At 36.8% G+C, this 16,370-nt stretch overlaps 1 protein-coding gene across 3 annotated transcripts; it reads right to left on the reverse strand.

The window, feature by feature from the left end:
- Positions 1 to 1,190: 1,190 nt before the first annotated feature.
- LOC143847330 (UPF0235 protein At5g63440) lies at positions 1,191 to 14,950 on the reverse strand. Of its 3 annotated transcripts, XR_013235012.1 has the most exons (8): positions 14,768 to 14,949; positions 13,882 to 13,996; positions 10,655 to 10,808; positions 8,312 to 8,408; positions 4,470 to 4,558; positions 4,220 to 4,288; positions 1,876 to 2,034; positions 1,191 to 1,402 (listed from the first exon to the last, which is right to left on the reverse strand). XR_013235012.1 is itself a non-coding variant. In XM_077356125.1 (7 exons), the coding sequence occupies exons 1-7, from the start codon at positions 14,843 to 14,845 to the stop codon at positions 1,975 to 1,977; spliced, it is 648 nt and encodes a 215-aa protein (XP_077212240.1). In that variant the 5' UTR covers positions 14,846 to 14,950; the 3' UTR covers positions 1,574 to 1,974. The 3 variants fall into 3 exon arrangements, 2 of the variants coding, with proteins under 2 accessions (XP_077212240.1, XP_077212239.1); XM_077356125.1 differs by lacking the exon at positions 1,191 to 1,402 and having other exon boundaries at positions 1,574 to 2,034; positions 13,882 to 13,982; positions 14,768 to 14,950; XM_077356124.1 differs by lacking the exon at positions 1,191 to 1,402 and having other exon boundaries at positions 1,574 to 2,034.
- Between the last annotated feature and the right edge of the window lie 1,420 nt (positions 14,951 to 16,370).

The following is a 16,370-nucleotide window of genomic DNA, read 5'->3' on the forward strand; positions in this document are numbered from 1 at the left end:
GGTTTGGCCGTTTGGGGGTGGATTTTGATTGCTGGAATCAGGTGCAGGAATAGGCATCCTATTCTGATTCTGTTTGATTCCTGCGTTTAGTTAAAAATAAATTGAATGGAATCAGAGAAGATTTGGGTTGCGGATTCTGCTTCCCATCTAATTCCGGGCTGGTTAGAATGAAAATTTATTGGAATTTTTCAAATTATATATTTTTTTTTAATTTACTTTTGTCCCATTCTATTTAATGGGGAATAGAAATAAGAATTGGAATAGGATGCCAATTGCAATTCAACCCGCCTTTCATCACCAAGAATAACACTAATCGGATCTAATCAGGAGTCTTACTACACATAAGGACTATCAATCTGGATTGTAACTTCGATCCCACATGGGATATACTTGCGTGATCAGGACCGTTGATCTGATGAGCCTATTTAGATTACGAGAAAAAAATAGGTCCTGTGTAACCCCTGCTGATTCATCCAAAAAAAAGGTCCAATAGGGACGCCCTGGTAGCTGATTTTTAGTAAGAGTGCCTTCTATTTAGAATTCCTCAATTAGGAGAATGCTAAACTGAAGGGTGCCCTTGCATTTTCCGGTGCTATTATAAACAAATGCACTCTGGTGAGTGGATTCAATTGGGGTACCCTTGGGGCTGTTTTTTGCAAGGGCACCCCTCAGTTTAGTATTCTCTTAATCACTAATACTCATGATGTAAACCGACCACAGCAAGTGTAAGTTTCTCAGAAGGGAAGCAGCTCTGGTCGATTTTTGGGACTTTTGGTTGAACTATTACCATAAAATCCGGTTTGGGTTGATTCCAATTCATTTGTAAGAAGAAATTCAACCAGACCCGACCCAAATCGTACCCTTAGTTCTCATGATGGCCTAATGCCTCACGGCTCACGAGATCATGACCACTTGTTTGATTTGGAAAATACATGTTGCTCTTGAAAGTGATGATAGCGGGTGTGGAGAAAATACCCAAACGTCATTTTTAATCCAAAAGGAGTATGGTTTAACCCCCTACAAAAGGTTAGAATATGAGTGCATTTCGCAATTTTGAGGGGAGGGGGTGATAAACCTAGATCTACAAGCTGAAACCATTTTCACATATACAAACCAGGTAAAAAGATTACTTGCAAAAATCTCCAATTTCTGATAAAACAAAATGAAATAATCAGGCTTCCTGAGGCAGCTTACAAAACAGAAACCAAGCAAAAGGTATTCCCACTTCAACTTCACTCAGTTAAAAAGAAAAATAGGACTTACGAAGGCCATTTTGTGTGTAGATTGTTGGCCTATTTCAAGCAGTAACTTCACTCAGTTAAAAAGAAAATAGGACTTACTAAGGCCATTTTGTGTGTAGATTGTTGGCCTATTTCAAGCAGTAACGCCGTCTTTTTTTCCCCTGGCAAAGCAAGAGGAAATTTATTTCCTATTACATTCTTCATGTCATCTAACAATCTTAAAATTCCCAAATCATACACCTAATTTGTCAAGCATTTTTTTTAAAGCAGGGGAATCACTATATTGTGCAAATCAGGAAAATTAAAGTTATGTCTAACCAAAGAATCAGAAAAGGCACAAAACCAGAGGCTTAGATCATCAAACAAGTGGCCTTCACATGAACTTCAGCTAAATAATACAGGAATTACATGCACACTCACCATAGAACAGTTCAAAGAAAGAGGCATAAAATGTTGGGCTCCTAATCTTAAAATATTAGTTCATTGGGAAACCTACATTTCGTTTGCAGGATGCTTCGTCTTGTTAAAGCTTCAATGCTTGGGAAAAAAGGCTCGACACTGCTACAATTATTCGCTATTAAGTGTTCCAATTATACTGAAAAAATAGAAGCACCATGCAAGTGTTTGTTTTCACCTGAACATAACCTTGACGGATAGGCAATTGCAGATTCGTGGACACAAATCTTGTATGTGTCAATCAAACATCAAATGATCCCATTGCGTGTGCGAAGAATCAAGGTTGCACAGCTTCTAAAAGCTTCTCATAAACCTCTCTAGCAGACAAGTCTTCCACCTGAATCAAACAGAGAAAAAACAACTAATCATGTTTTCTTATGTGTGCAAGTTGTCCCGACTGACCTAAATCCACTCAAAACCAAACTCAAGTCGATGGGCTGGATAAATATCATAAATGATATATATGTGTGGGTGCTGCTGATATTGGCACTACCATGTTTTAATAAAGGGGCGAACACACCCTGTCTTTTATTTTTTAAATGGCTTCTGAGAGCATTTTTGGAATTATATTTGACAGCTGATTAAAAAACAAAAGACAAGCCATTCAATACTGATAATAATAACAATAATAAAAGACAAGGTGATTTCACCCCATTATCAAAAATGGTATTGCGAATATCAGTAGTGTATATGTGTGTGTAGAGCTCATTGGGCTTATCCCTAATTTGATCCCTGGGACGTGGTGGAGAGCATAGGAAATGGAAGTTCCGTCCCCCTTTCTCTTCAATCTACCCAAAACCCAGCTAACGAAATTCTTTCCCTAAAAAGGGACAAGGATAAACAAACTAAACAGATTGGTGTACTTTTGGGAGGACTTTAATTTTGTTGGGTTGTAGTGGGTTTGGTTTCAAGATGATTACGTTTTGGAGTTGTAGTGGGGTTTCAAGAAAGACAGATTATTCATACACTTCATTCCATTCCGACATCAATTCATCATGAGTGCAAAACTGAAAAGAAAGGAACCAATTTGAAAAGATAAATCACGTGAACAAAAAAAATTCTCAAAATCCCATGATTATGACTATTAAGATGGGTTTCTTATAAAAGGGGGCATCCAGACACAAACAGTCTGCAACTTAAGAAATCCAGAAACTATACTTTGCAACATTAAAATCTAATAGAGCAGAATTTTCTTATCATCTTATCACGGAAAAATCTAAAACAAAGATAAAAATCAAGAATTCAAGGACACCCTCATCCCCTCTACAAAAGAATTCAAGGATAAGAGGTGGGTGTTTCAGTGGTACATGGGGCAGGGGAGAGGCATTCAACCGAAGGAGATTTTAAAGGAGATGGAATTGAGGCCAAGTAAAGTAGCAATGAGATGGGCTTCTCGACAGTAAACGACTGGCGAGAGGTAGTAGAGAATTGGAAGGGGAGACAGGAGTTATGCTTATTGGGGGAGAAGAAAAACGGGATGCGGGAGGATCGAGGAGATAAATAGATTGAGAGATAGAGAGTGGCCTTAACAACCAGTAAAGGAGGCGAACGGGAAATTCTGGGGGCAAACTTATCAGTGCCCTATATACTGTATAGTACATTACCAATTTAATTACTTATCCATCACAGACACATATGAAACCTTTCCCTAGGTTACTTCAATTTCTCTTGTAACCTCCTCCCTTTACGAGCCTAAAAGGACAAACTTCCCTTCTAGAGAGTGTTTCCCTTTCTTGTTCTTCCGATTCAGTAACATGCATTTTCATTTCTCCCATTTCCTTCTCACACAGCCCACCTTGCAAACAGCATTATTCATGCTGCTATCGCATAATGCAAACTATGAGAGTTGAGATCATATGCAACCAAACGAGTTAGTCCAGTCAATAATCGGTTTGGGTTGGCACATGGGTCCTGGTTTATGGGTTCAGTTGTGAAATCCCAACCTCACCCACTCTGACGACCCACTTGCACCCCTAAACTACACATTCATTCCTACATGCCAACTAATATAACAGCTAACGAGGCAGAAATGTTGATCAATTTTATAAGAGGTTGTATGAGATGCAGTGATCTGGCTTACTTCCATGATACCACTATTATACAGACTAGTCATCCTTTGGGCCCCATCATGAAGATGTCATAACCTAAAATCCAATCAGAATGGACAAATCTAATTATTCAATTGGCCAATTGGGGCTTTGAAAAAATGACGATTAGAAAACAAATAGAGCAAAAATCCAACACGAAAGAGACTTTAGATCGGATGTTTAGAGTTGTCTACATAGTAATGTCTGGTCCATGGCATATTCAGGGTTGGGCCCGTGTAAATATGAACATCTTATAGGACGTTCCCCATATAATAGCAAAAATACGTAAAAGAAAATTTGGCCTATACAATGGCAATGCATTTCCTCTTCTGTTCTACTTGTAGTTGGTTTTATGGGTTTGCACAAAATAACACATTAGTCCACGTACAAATACAAAAGGCAAAATTAACACAAATTCGTGATGGGCTAACTCACCACAAGGAGCTTCGATTTGTTATTCCATCCTCTCTGAAGTGTCATCTGACTCAACCTTAAACCCAAAACCTGTATCAACAACAGCAGCTAAATCCATCTGATTTGACCTTCTTAAGCAAAATTGTTGTAATTTTATTTTTTTTAATGGCAAAAAGTACTCCATTTTTTTTAAAGTCATTTGCACTCACTACGATGTGTCCCCAGCTTGCAGTATCAAAAATAAAAAAGGATAATAAAGAGAATGTTATACCTTGCCCATGAATTCCAACAACTCATTATTAGCTTCGCCACGAGCTGCAGGTGCAGCTACAGTCACTCGAACATCATCAGCATTTACTCCTGATATTAATAACACTTGGAGTAAGCTTACTAGTTATATGGATGTGCTTAGCTAGAAAATTTAGATACATATACTCAAAATGTCAACTTGAAATTTGAGACTACATGATGACAGATGGTGTGACTTTGCAAAAAAAAATAAAAAAATTAGATACATATACTGAAAATGTCAACATGAAATTTGAGACTGCACAATGACAGATGGTGTGACTTTGCAAAAAAAATAAAAAAATGAAAATGATGCTAGCAAACTACAAAAAATCCACCAAAAGTAGAAACTTGCAATAGCAAAAACAAAATGCAATAGACCTTCATAAACAATTCTAGAGAAAGATAAAACAACAATACAGTTGATCAAAACATGCTCAAAGTACGGCAAAACCAAAAGCGAAAAGACAAACGAGTAACTATTACTTAACCCCCCCCCAAAAAAAAAAAAAAGTACACAAAAGCTCACATATACAGGCCCAAAACACTTTAAAACCTTAGTAAACATTACCTTTGGATCAACTTCAACCCATAGATCCACGTAAATAAACTGTAATTTCTATTTTAGAGCAACCCAAGATAGAGATGGGTAGTGGATTAAATGTTGCTGCCAAGACTAAATGCACTCTCTTTAATAGGAAATATAAAGTACAAAAATATCTCTAGATTAAAATTCTAAATTTCCTAAACTTCAAGCCTATCTATCTTATGTTACCAAATAAAACTGAAAGACACCAATTTCAAATCATAGAGACTTCCATATTGGAATGGGTTGCGTAAGTTGCCTTATTTCCTAATTTAACTATATAACCTAGTTGTTGTGGAAAACAAAAGAAGCAAGTTTTTCTAGGTTTTCTAAAAACCTAGGTTTATAAGAGAGAGAGAGTGCTTCTTCTTGGGTTTTTCTTTTGGGGTTTTCTCGGGTTTCTCTAGTCAACAGTCTTGGTTGAGAGGACAAGGGAAACGGTTGCATTTTGCGGGTCAGTCCCATTGTAATCCTTGTATTTTGCTTTTCTTATAGTGGAAGATCGTGTTCTCAGCCATGGATGTAGGCATCTAGGCCGAACCACGTAAAATCTTGGTGTTCATCTTGAAGCTTGTTTTCTTGTTTTATCTTTCCATTTATTTGTGCACTATCAGATTCTCAAGAGAATGAATCGAAGTTTTTCTCGAAAAATACTATCACACTTTTCTCACACAAGCCCACTAAGACTTTAACCTTCACCTTAAAAACTAAAAAAGAAACACTAAAAATCATCATAAACCATAACGACATACAATGCCAATTCCTGTGACAAATAAAGCCATTTAACGTTCCACCATTGATGTTTGATTATGTTTTTGGTATCCTTAGGGCCTTCTTTGCTTCTCAATCAACCATCATATTCATAATTTCAAAACTCGGCCACATCATTGATGCCTCGTCTGAGTTGACCCCCTTTTTACTTGGTCTAGTTCTTGTCTGAGTCGGTGCCCATGTGATGTCAATCAAAACTCCTATGAGTCTCTCGACTTATGGTCGCGCCAGCCAAGTACTCGATCGCGCCGCATCGACTAAGATTTTCTTTGGCTAGGATTTGCTTTGCATCTGCATTTTGAAACACTGATCATATATTCATATCTCAAAAAATGTTTGCCAAATAATGGGTTTATTGGTGAACTTTGCTTCACTAGTTCCCAATGGGTTAGAGGAAACTCGCCCCAAGTTTGCATCTTCAAGTGCAAACATCTTCTACCTACCCAACTTTCAGAATTCTTCTGAAAACCGCATACCTCCGATTGTAGGCTTGATGCAAGACCAAAAGGGAAGAAAACTAGATATATATTTTTTATGACATAGGGTATCCCACCCCATCTTAGGGCGGAACTAATCCCTATGGATGCACGCAAAAGAAAGAAAGAGAAAAAAGAAGAAAGAAAGAAAAGAAAAAGAAAAAAAAAGAAGAAAGAAAGAAAAAGAAGAAAGAAAAAGAAGAAAGAAAGAAAGAAGAAAGGAAGAAAACTAGATATTGTAGCTCCGATACCAAATTAAGGTCGTTCTTCCATGTTTCAACTTCTAATTCATGATAGTCAACCATTTTTTCCAAAATTCAAGCAATGACTAACCAACCTATCAAGGTTATATCAACCATGAATAATTATGAACTTTTTTTAGAATGATAAACAATTATGAAATTATCGATCTTGAATTTCCCTAGAATCTTCACTTTGCCACGCAAATGATAAGAGTCAATTCCATTTTCCACTTCTTTTCAATCATATGAAATATTTATCATCATTCTTGAAAAGAGACTCTAATTGTTTAAGTTTGATTTACTGGAGGAAGTTTCTGAGAATGGGGAACACCCACTCTTGAAATATCAAGACTCATAACAAGACTGCATTACCTTTATCAAAACCTCTCTTTTAGAAATCATTCTTGACTTGGAAACAGTTTCCATATCAAGAGCATTATTTTTTAAAGCAATCTATGAAATCGGATTTGGCTTCACTATATTATTCGCATTAATGTTAACGTAACCTCCCCCAACTCATTTCTCACAACTCCCCAAATCCCAGGACCCGGATTCCCGAACCTAGATCCATCAAAGTTCAATTTCACAAAGCCAGAAGCAAGGGGGATCCAGACTTGAATAATTTTCTGTTGGTCTCTACACTACCACAAACTTCACTCCACCTTTCCCACAGGTCATAGGCAGAAACAAACCTAAAACAAGGAAGGGATTTGACCCAGGAGATCAATAAAGCAATAATTTTGATGAAGAGGAAAGCTGAGTTTTTGAAATCCTCTTGCATTTCTTTCTTTCCAGATCACCCAAATTGTAGCTAGGAAGCAAATATTCCATAGAATTTTTCCTTTTCTCTTCCACGACGTCACAAACCATCCAAGAAAGAGGTCCAAGAGTTTAGCAGGAAAGACCCAACTAATGCCAAACCTACTAAGCACTCTACTCCAAATCTCCCGAGCCATTTTACAATGGATGAGGAGATGATCCACAGACTCCTCGGCCTCAAGGCAAAGCGAACAATAATAAGGATCTTTCTCTTGCACAAAAAGTCCATCATCTGAATTCTCCTCATTGCATGCCTCTTCATCGTAAGCATGCTTTCTATCTTTCTGAATCAACAGTATATGGTTGTCACCAAGCGGATACTCATCATGATTAAATCATCAAACTCTTACGGCGCATTTGAATATAGGATAAAAAAATTATGGAGAAGATCCATGCAGAAAAAATCATGGTCAGGCACGGTTTGAGATTTTCTTAGAAAACAAGGAGAAATGTTCAATTCTAAGAAAATTGTGGAAAATAATTTAGCCACACTCTTCAGATAAAGAAACTTTTGCGTGCAATTTACCATAGAAATAGGGTAGTTCTACCTCCATCACATTTACAGTGGAAATAGAGTAGTTTACCTCCATTATGAAGTCCTGATTTCATTTTAAGTTGAGGGTAGTTTTCTCAAAGCCTAGATCAAGCCTACCCGTGATTGATGCACAATTTAAGTTAGGGCAGTAGGTTTTTAAGTTGGACCGCGTGCTTCTAAACCTAATAAAAATATGGAAAATAAAAAAAAATGTTGTTATGAGGATGCACACACAATGTCTTCATAACCCATCTCATCAATGTGATTGGGCTAGTTGACAACAGAATCATTGAAGATCAACAATGGTATTTTCTTCGCAAGAACATCCATTTCAAAAAGCTAAAAATCTAGTAAGACATAATAATGCAACAAAGTAATCATGCCATAAACAGTTACTTGTAATTGCTGAACGTTGAGCACGGTCTTCTACTTCTATTGCCACTTGAACAAGTCCACCTTCTAATTGTGATATGCATGGTGGTACAGGGGCATCCTGCAACATAATTTAGAATACCATTAAACTGAGATTTTTTTATTTATTTTATTGTTTTGGAAATGGAACCAGTAAACTGAGAAGTTGATCATCTGACTCATAAATGAAAACATAAGTCAGTACATGTATGGATGATAAGAAAATGAAATAAACATAGCTTATTTAGCAAATCCTGTAGTTAGCTCGAAACCTTGCAACCGGAGAACTACAAGAAGTCTACTCAGTCCCAGTACTCCTTCTCGATAAGTAAGGTAGGGGCTGGGCACCAGGACTATAATGTAAACATTATAGTCGGGTTCTTCTGTAGCTTGTTGTAAACCCAGAGTCTTTACTTGATCCAGGATATGTGATGTATTGGCCAAGAAGGATGGAACATGGACAGAAGACCGCTGGGATCGTTCGCTACTCGATTTGCTACTTTTTGACCACATGTTATGTGTTACGCTTAAAAACTTAAAATAGCCTAAAATTGTGGTTAAAATAGCCTTAAAAATGCCATATAATAGGCAAGTTTACTCGGGAATAGTCAGTGATTTCATCAAATAGGCAAGTTTACTCATGGTGACAGGTTATAAAAATTGGTGACCAAAATTTCCCTAAGAAACTAGAATTGGAAGCCTTGCCTCACAATAATCGGAAAAGAAATAGTTCTCTGTCGTCAATTTCCTAAATGCTAAAACTCCTCTTACCTAATTCCAGCAAAGAAAAACTTCAATTTTCATAGTCCCCAAGTATTTGGGTATCTTGAACTTGCTAGAAACAAGTTTGATCATCGGCATGTCGGATGTATATTCTTGAGTTATTCACCATCTCAGTCTTCTTGGGCTATTTATAACACCAGAAGACTATAAAATATGGATGTTAGTATCAAAGGAAGCAAGGTGGCGGATATGAGGAACATGCGAACTTGGTTGCTCCTATCTTGATATTAGCTTCTTCTCTGGAGGAAGATACCCTCTTTCTTCTTCATATTTCTTCTTTTTTTTGAAATGGTGGAGATTTATTAATGCAAAAAACTCACAACCAAGGAGGTTGTGAGAGAGATGAGAACATACAAAGAGAAATAACAAATAAATCAACCAATGACAAGGAGGCAATAAGTCAAAAATCTCCAACGCTGGGCGATCAACACCAGTCTGGAAGCCTATCTGCCTCTGTATTTGCCAATATCCGAGCATGCTGAAAACGAACCCACTCCTATTGTCTTCCAGGGGCATTGATAATGGATTCCATACAGACTGGATAGATAAAAAACAGATATGTATAAAGCCTTCCACTGGCAGGCAATCGTGTTTTTCACAGGCACTTCTGAATTCTGATATCTCAACAAACCAACACTTCAAGTAGTTGGTCGGCAAGGCAGAAAAATTGTTTGCTGCTGTATGTTATAGCATCCTTCAAAGACTAAGTGGAGATTCCATCGACAATTTGAAGATCTTTCTAACTATGAAATTTCACATTTTTCCTTTTTTTTCCATTTCAAGACGCAAAACTCTCACCGTTGCCATGTTCATCTTGAGAAATAATGAAAGTTCGTGCCGCACATTTTCAACACATTTTGGTGTGAAACTTGGCACACAACATATGGAAGGAGAGAAGTCCATCTATATTGTAAATCATTTGCGTAGGGTCCCAAATGGATTCCCAATGACAACAAACTTTTACCAATCGAATGCTCCTAGCCATCTGACTGATGGCCCGCAAAAGGACATTTAAAACAGGAAAATTGCAGGCCAGTGATCAAATGGTTGGGGTTGTCCAGCAATATGATTTTTGCATGCCCATTAAGTTGATGAATGGTCTAGGTGGACAGGACAACCATCTACTTGTCCTGTGAAAGAGTTGCACTGCAACTAATCATTACATAATCCCAACTGAATAGAGAAACAACTGATCAACAATGAGTTAATAGATTATGTATTCCTCAACCACACAAAAAGATCCATACCACATAAAAAAGTCCCACAGTTCAGGGAATACAGCAAATTGATCAGACGAACTGACCAAGCGAACTTAAGTGGACCTAAGGAATAAATTATATAAGTCTAATCCTTATATATCATGTTAATGAAAACTTGAACCAGGCAAAACTACAAACCAGGTAAGACATGAATCAATTACACCGCCCAATTAGTTAAACGAGTTTAAGACACAATCGAGAAAGAGGACGAAGGTGGGGTGATTAACAAGCACAAGACATATGAATACGATAAATAAAGTACGTGTAGCAGGCAATTTATCTATACCTGAGGGTGTGTTTCTGCAGCAACCGAACTTAAAGCACCATCAACAACATAAATGAGAGTAGCAGGCTCCAGTTCTTCTTCTGACCGATAACAAACAAAAAGCCCGCAGCCCATACAGGTCATACGAAATTGTTTTTCCATTTTTCCTTCGCCGCTGGATAAGAAAGATCCATAGTTTGTACACATGAGCTCCAACGCTATAATTTACTTACAGCTTGAAACCCTGATTACCAAATGCAAATGATGCCTCAGCCAGAAAGATTTAAGTCTTCACATTGATTAAATTTTTCTAGACACTCAAAATACAACCAACAGAGGAAGAAAAGAAATGAGATGGAAGAACAATAAACCAGGCAAGTCACAAATTCCAACTCACTGTGTATTTGGCTTTAGAAAGATAAAATCTAAGCAAAATTTAGGCCAGGAAAAATGTTCAAATTCTTGAATCAATGGGATAACAAAATACAGAACCATTAACACAGAAACCAGAACCGCTTGATGGTTGAGAAGAAATTCCAAAATATAAAATACTGTCCCATTCAGATTGCCATCATACAATGTAAAGTGATTCTGATACTTCAGGTATAAAAGCATGATGAAGTAAGAAATCCTTATGGTTTAGCCTATATAAAGATAGCTCATTGATGTAGCAAAAGCAAGATGGCTCTGGAGGAATAGTAGTTTTATGCAGTTCATCTGATATATCAGGATATAAGCCAAATTGTATGGTAATGCAGCAAACATTGAAAATATATTGCAAACAAATAAGCACTAAAAAGGCAGTTGAAAAAGGCCAGAAAAGTCCTTATTGGTGACATCATGCTGAGACCAGAAGAGGGTTCAGTTGGGCCTAAAAATTTTAGAAAAGCTAATCTTTATCATCTTGAATGTAGTGTGATTTTTTATTATCTTTTACAACAGTTTCAGACAGTCTCAATTTAGAAATCCTTATGAAACTTCTAGGCCAAAACTTTCTAATTTCACTTTGAAACATAATTAACTTAGTAAAGATCCCTGGGATAGTTCAATCGGTAGCAAGAGTCTATAACAGAAATTAGATTGTTTCTGGAGGGAGATATATATACATATATATATATATAGGTCTAAAATACATTTTCTGAAGCTTTGATTATTTGACTTTTAGCTTTAGAAATTTTCATTATATTTCCCATTAAAAGAGCACTTAAAATATATGGTACTTTCGTTTTGTGTTGTGTAATTGCTTGCAGGGGTGGCTTCAATTTTAATAGATATTTGTATTATATTTCTCATTCACATACTGTTCATGACCTCATATTACTATTCATGTAACCATTCATATTTTAAAAGTAGTATTTATGCCATTTTGAAAAGGATACGTAATGGACTTTTGATTAATGAAATTGTGACTTACTTTGGGAGGCATGATTTGTCATAATTCTTTCTATTTCGTCTTACAAGGTTTTGCAAACCCTAGGGAAAATTATTTCCTTATTCTTCTTCTTCTTCTTCTTCTCTTTTTGATTGTGTTGATCTCATTTTGTTATTATCGGCATGGTCTTAAATTTCCACTGAGATTGAAACGAAACAACCAAAATGTTTCCGTTTCCATCCAACAGATACGCATAACGAAACCAAAACCGTAAGTGTATTAGTGGTATAGTATACCATTATGTGTTACATGGTTATAGTTATAAATAGTTATAACTTATAAGAAATATTAAGTGAACTGTGGTATGTATCGAATTATCAAACATGTGAGACAGCGCATGTCACTGGATGTTAAACAATTGTGGTGGGCTTTTTTATTATTTGGTCGTATTTCAATGTGTATTTGTGCTTATACTAGCACTTCCTGAAGGGTTCTTCTTTTTCTTTTTCTTTTTTTTTTAAGGTAATAATTCATTCAAACGAAATGGCCAAAAGACCTGGGCAGAGGTGGTCAAAAACAACCAAAGAGGTAAAAAATACACTATCTGAAGTTTCATTTAAGTTTCATCTTAATTGTTCATCATTTGCATATGTTTCCATAAGTTCCCGTGATTTTACCAGATTTTCAACACAATTTCCATCCAAAACCAAGATATTTCCATTCCCTTTTTTTTTTTTTGGATGAAATTTCCATTTCCAATTTTCCATTATGAATGAAATGTATACTGAAACCGAAACCGAAACATAAAGCCTTAATTGCCGGAGATCCAGATTACGTACTATGACAGATTTGGTTAATTCCCTTCCAGAATCCCCATCTCTTTAACTTTCCAGCATCAAGTGGGATATGTAGAAATTGCTTAAGATCTAACAAAAACTACCAAATTGCTGCTAATTGAAGAAGCTACAAACAACAACACTAGAATCCAACTAAGAAGGCCACTAAAGAGATCCCAAGAAGTTCAAGAGTTGTTGCTACAATGGAAAAAAGCAGGAATTTACTTATAAATCAATGGAAACTCATAACTATGACAGTCCTCTAGAAACCCTCAAAATTAGGATATAAGATCCTCTAAACAACTCTAGACCCTAGGATTGAGCGTCAATGCGTAATCATTGATCGATACCCATTCTCTACAACTGAATCCATCCAATAAAACCAATTAGAAGTCAAAACAGAAACAAACCACTAGAATCCAACTAAGAGGGCCACTAAAGAGATCCCAGGAACTTCAGAAGTTGTTGCTACCATGGGAAAAAACATGAATTTAATTATAAATTAATGGAAACTCATAAGTCGTAACTATGACAGTCCTCTAGAAACCGCCAAAATTAGGATATAAAGTATAAACTCCTCTAAACAACTCTAAACCCTAGGGTTGAGCGTAATCATTGATCGAAACCCATTCTCTACACATGAATCCATCCAATAAAACCAATTAGAAGTAAAAAAAGTAACAAACCGAATCCGCATATACCTTTTCTTGTGCCCTTCACTAATTTTTTGGGCCCCTCACAAACGTTATCAAGCCTTAGAATTGGAGAAAAATTTGAGGCCGTAACATTTTAATTATGTTTGGGTTAAGGTTTTGGATATTCTATCTTGAGCGATGCCTACTATCATTCTGATCAGAATCTTTTATGGACTAAGGCGACTTCTTGACTTTAGCCTTTCATTTTTCCTTTTCATAATTACACTTATTATGACCAGAAGAATTTCAAATAAAAAAGAGCACAAATCAAGAATAAAATAATTCAAAATGGAGTAAAATAGCTACGATCAATCCAAATGAAATATTAAAGAGCAATATGAATACCGTTTTAAGAGAACCTTTCCACCCTCAGTAATGTTCAGCCTCGCAAGATGTTTGTTCTTGTCTAAAACATATGCTTTGTCAGTCTTCCTTTTCGGCATTTTCTGCAATTGGGTATCTTCAAAACGAAAACATCAGTACGAAAATGAACCCTACTCACGGCAATGCTTCATTGACAGAAAAAAGGTATATACATTGCACAATTAAAGTAAAAGAACATGTAACCATAGTTCATGAGATTGTTCTCAAAATAAAATACAAAAGGCAGAACAATACAGAAAACTACAAAAGCAGCACAAATTCCAATCGTACTAAATAACAACTCAATCAATTAAATCCATTCAAACGTACAACTTCGAATTTCAAATTACTTAATAATAATGGCATTTTGAAAGAGAATCCAAGCATGCCTTACTTGTGAGGTTGAAAGGAAAGTGATTATTGTAACTTGTAACTACATTTTTAGTATTTAAATGAAGTGTTCTTCTAACGAGTGCCCTTAAGGTGCATTGGCAAAGATTTTTTACAATCATTTTACACATGTCTTCATACTTATACACATGTTTTGAGATTTCTTCATCAAAACCCTAAAAGAGCAATTGGCTATCCTCGAATTTAGCCAACAGTATCATATATTTCATCTTTGAGAAATTAGACACGTACCAGACAAAAACCCTAAAAGAGCCCCAAAGTGAATGATCGGAACAAATAGGAACACTAAAAATGCAAAAACTGATTTCAGTTTCCTGTTTCCATTCTCTAACAGAAACAAAAATTAGCAATTCATGTAACATGAAAAAACTATAAGAGGATTGCAGAAAGAAATCTTAGAGAAGCAAAAAGACAAACCCTAGAAACAAAGGTGGAGAGAGAGAGAGAGAGAGAGAACCTGTAATGAGAACGTGGGATCCGCAGTGCTTGCAATAATAGACGAATAGTTCGGATTCGGGACCGTCCGGCCTCGCATCCTCGCTCGAATACGTGTGCGTAGTCCTCTTCGGCATCTTCTCAGAGAGAGAGAGAGAGATTTCGGGCCACTGGTATTTATTTCTCTTTTGGGAAATGGTATCCGCACTCCCTCGTTTTAACGACAGTTTATACCGTGCTGGCCCATATTTCCCGTATTTTTTCAAAATATTGGGGGGTCCATATGGTTGGATGATCCAAACCATTCAGTGAGTTTTCATATGATGTGTGCGCATGAAGTCCAGTATTTTTTAAAAGGTAGAGTGGGGCCGTTTCACAGGATGATCCAAGCCCTTCATTTCTTGGCCCTCAACTCAAATAGGTTGTACCTGTAGATCATCTCCATAGGATGATCCTAACCCTCGGAGTAAGATACACACACTATAACTCGTCAAACCCGTGATTTCCAAGATTTTTTTCATACTTTTTATAGCTACGCTTAAAAACCTTCAACTTTGTTTGATTGCGCAAGAGTAGCTCGGAGAGTAGTAGAACAAGAAGTCAAAAGGGAGGAGACAAGCATAGAAGATGTCTAGAATTACCACTCAGAGAATAGTGGAATAGTAAATAAGCAGTGTATGGTTGCGCAACGGTCATCTCGACGAGTAATGGAAAAAGTAGGGATGTAATCACCGGTGTAGAGAGTGAAGAGAGAGATAGGGAAGAGAGAATATGACAAGACCTTTTACACTATTATTCTACCAAAATTTTACAATTTTGGTGGAATTTGATTGGAAGATGAGTAGGTGAGCCATTAGTACCACATGGGGGGCACATGTGTGTAAGATGGGATAAAAATCAATAATGATGTCCCAGACATGTTGGGGATGAGTGGAGCTTCATTGCTATTTTGCCAACCAAATAGAGAATCGGCATTACAGTTTATGCAGCCAAACATAACCTCAAAGGGATAATTTCAAAGGAGAGAACCGTAGCTCACGGAGAAGATCAAGGACGGTACATCTATGTTTAAGAAGACCCCTTTTCATCGTGCGTTATGGGAACTGCTATTGACTCCCTCGTGGCCCGCCATAGGACACATGCTCTGTTATTAGTATAAGGTTGTCTTCATAGGCAATGGAAAACCTGTTCTATCAATGGCATATGTCCTTGTCGCAGATCTTTCTCATGATCCGGGGTTCGCATTGCCTTGAAATAGTGGTTCACTTCTCAAAGGAAATTCTCCAATTCTTTTGTGGACTCTATGAGTGGGTCACTGTCAGAGGCCGACAATCAACGCAACGCCGCGCCATCCAATTGCCGTCTCTGGCAACAGATAGCCACCAATGATTGTTTTTCATCGATTGCTAGTCTTTGACAAAAATAATTTCCATTTTAATGACCACAACGATCACTCCGATACCACATGTAGACCATTGTAACATTTATAAATGGTTCAGACATAAATTTAGCCTTGAAAACGTAATAATAAAAAAGATTATTGTACCCTTCACTATGGATCTCGCCGACTCTAACTCTCCTCGAGCTGTTTGTTCCCTCTTTTTTGTCATTTTCTCACAATTTTA

Source organism: Tasmannia lanceolata, unplaced genomic scaffold (assembly GCF_043159265.1).
Source record: "Tasmannia lanceolata isolate RefF3 unplaced genomic scaffold, GAP_Taslan_0.1 ptg000015l, whole genome shotgun sequence".
In the NCBI taxonomy this organism is placed as follows: domain Eukaryota; kingdom Viridiplantae; phylum Streptophyta; class Magnoliopsida; order Canellales; family Winteraceae; genus Tasmannia; species Tasmannia lanceolata.

What these genes read in the sequence shown, in the direction of transcription:
- LOC143847330 (XM_077356124.1), bottom strand. Translation starts at nt 14,882, where the DNA reads ATGCCGAAGAGGACTACGCACACGTATTCGAGCGAGGATGCGAGGCCG. An exon ending in GGAAAGGTTCTCTTAAAACG is followed by an intron (nt 10,809 to 13,881) that starts GTATTCATATTG and finishes TTTCTTATCCAG; the next exon opens with CGGCGAAGGAAAAATGGAAA. An exon ending in CTGCAGAAACACACCCTCAG is followed by an intron (nt 8,409 to 10,654) that starts GTATAGATAAAT and finishes ATTATGTTGCAG; the next exon opens with GATGCCCCTGTACCACCATG.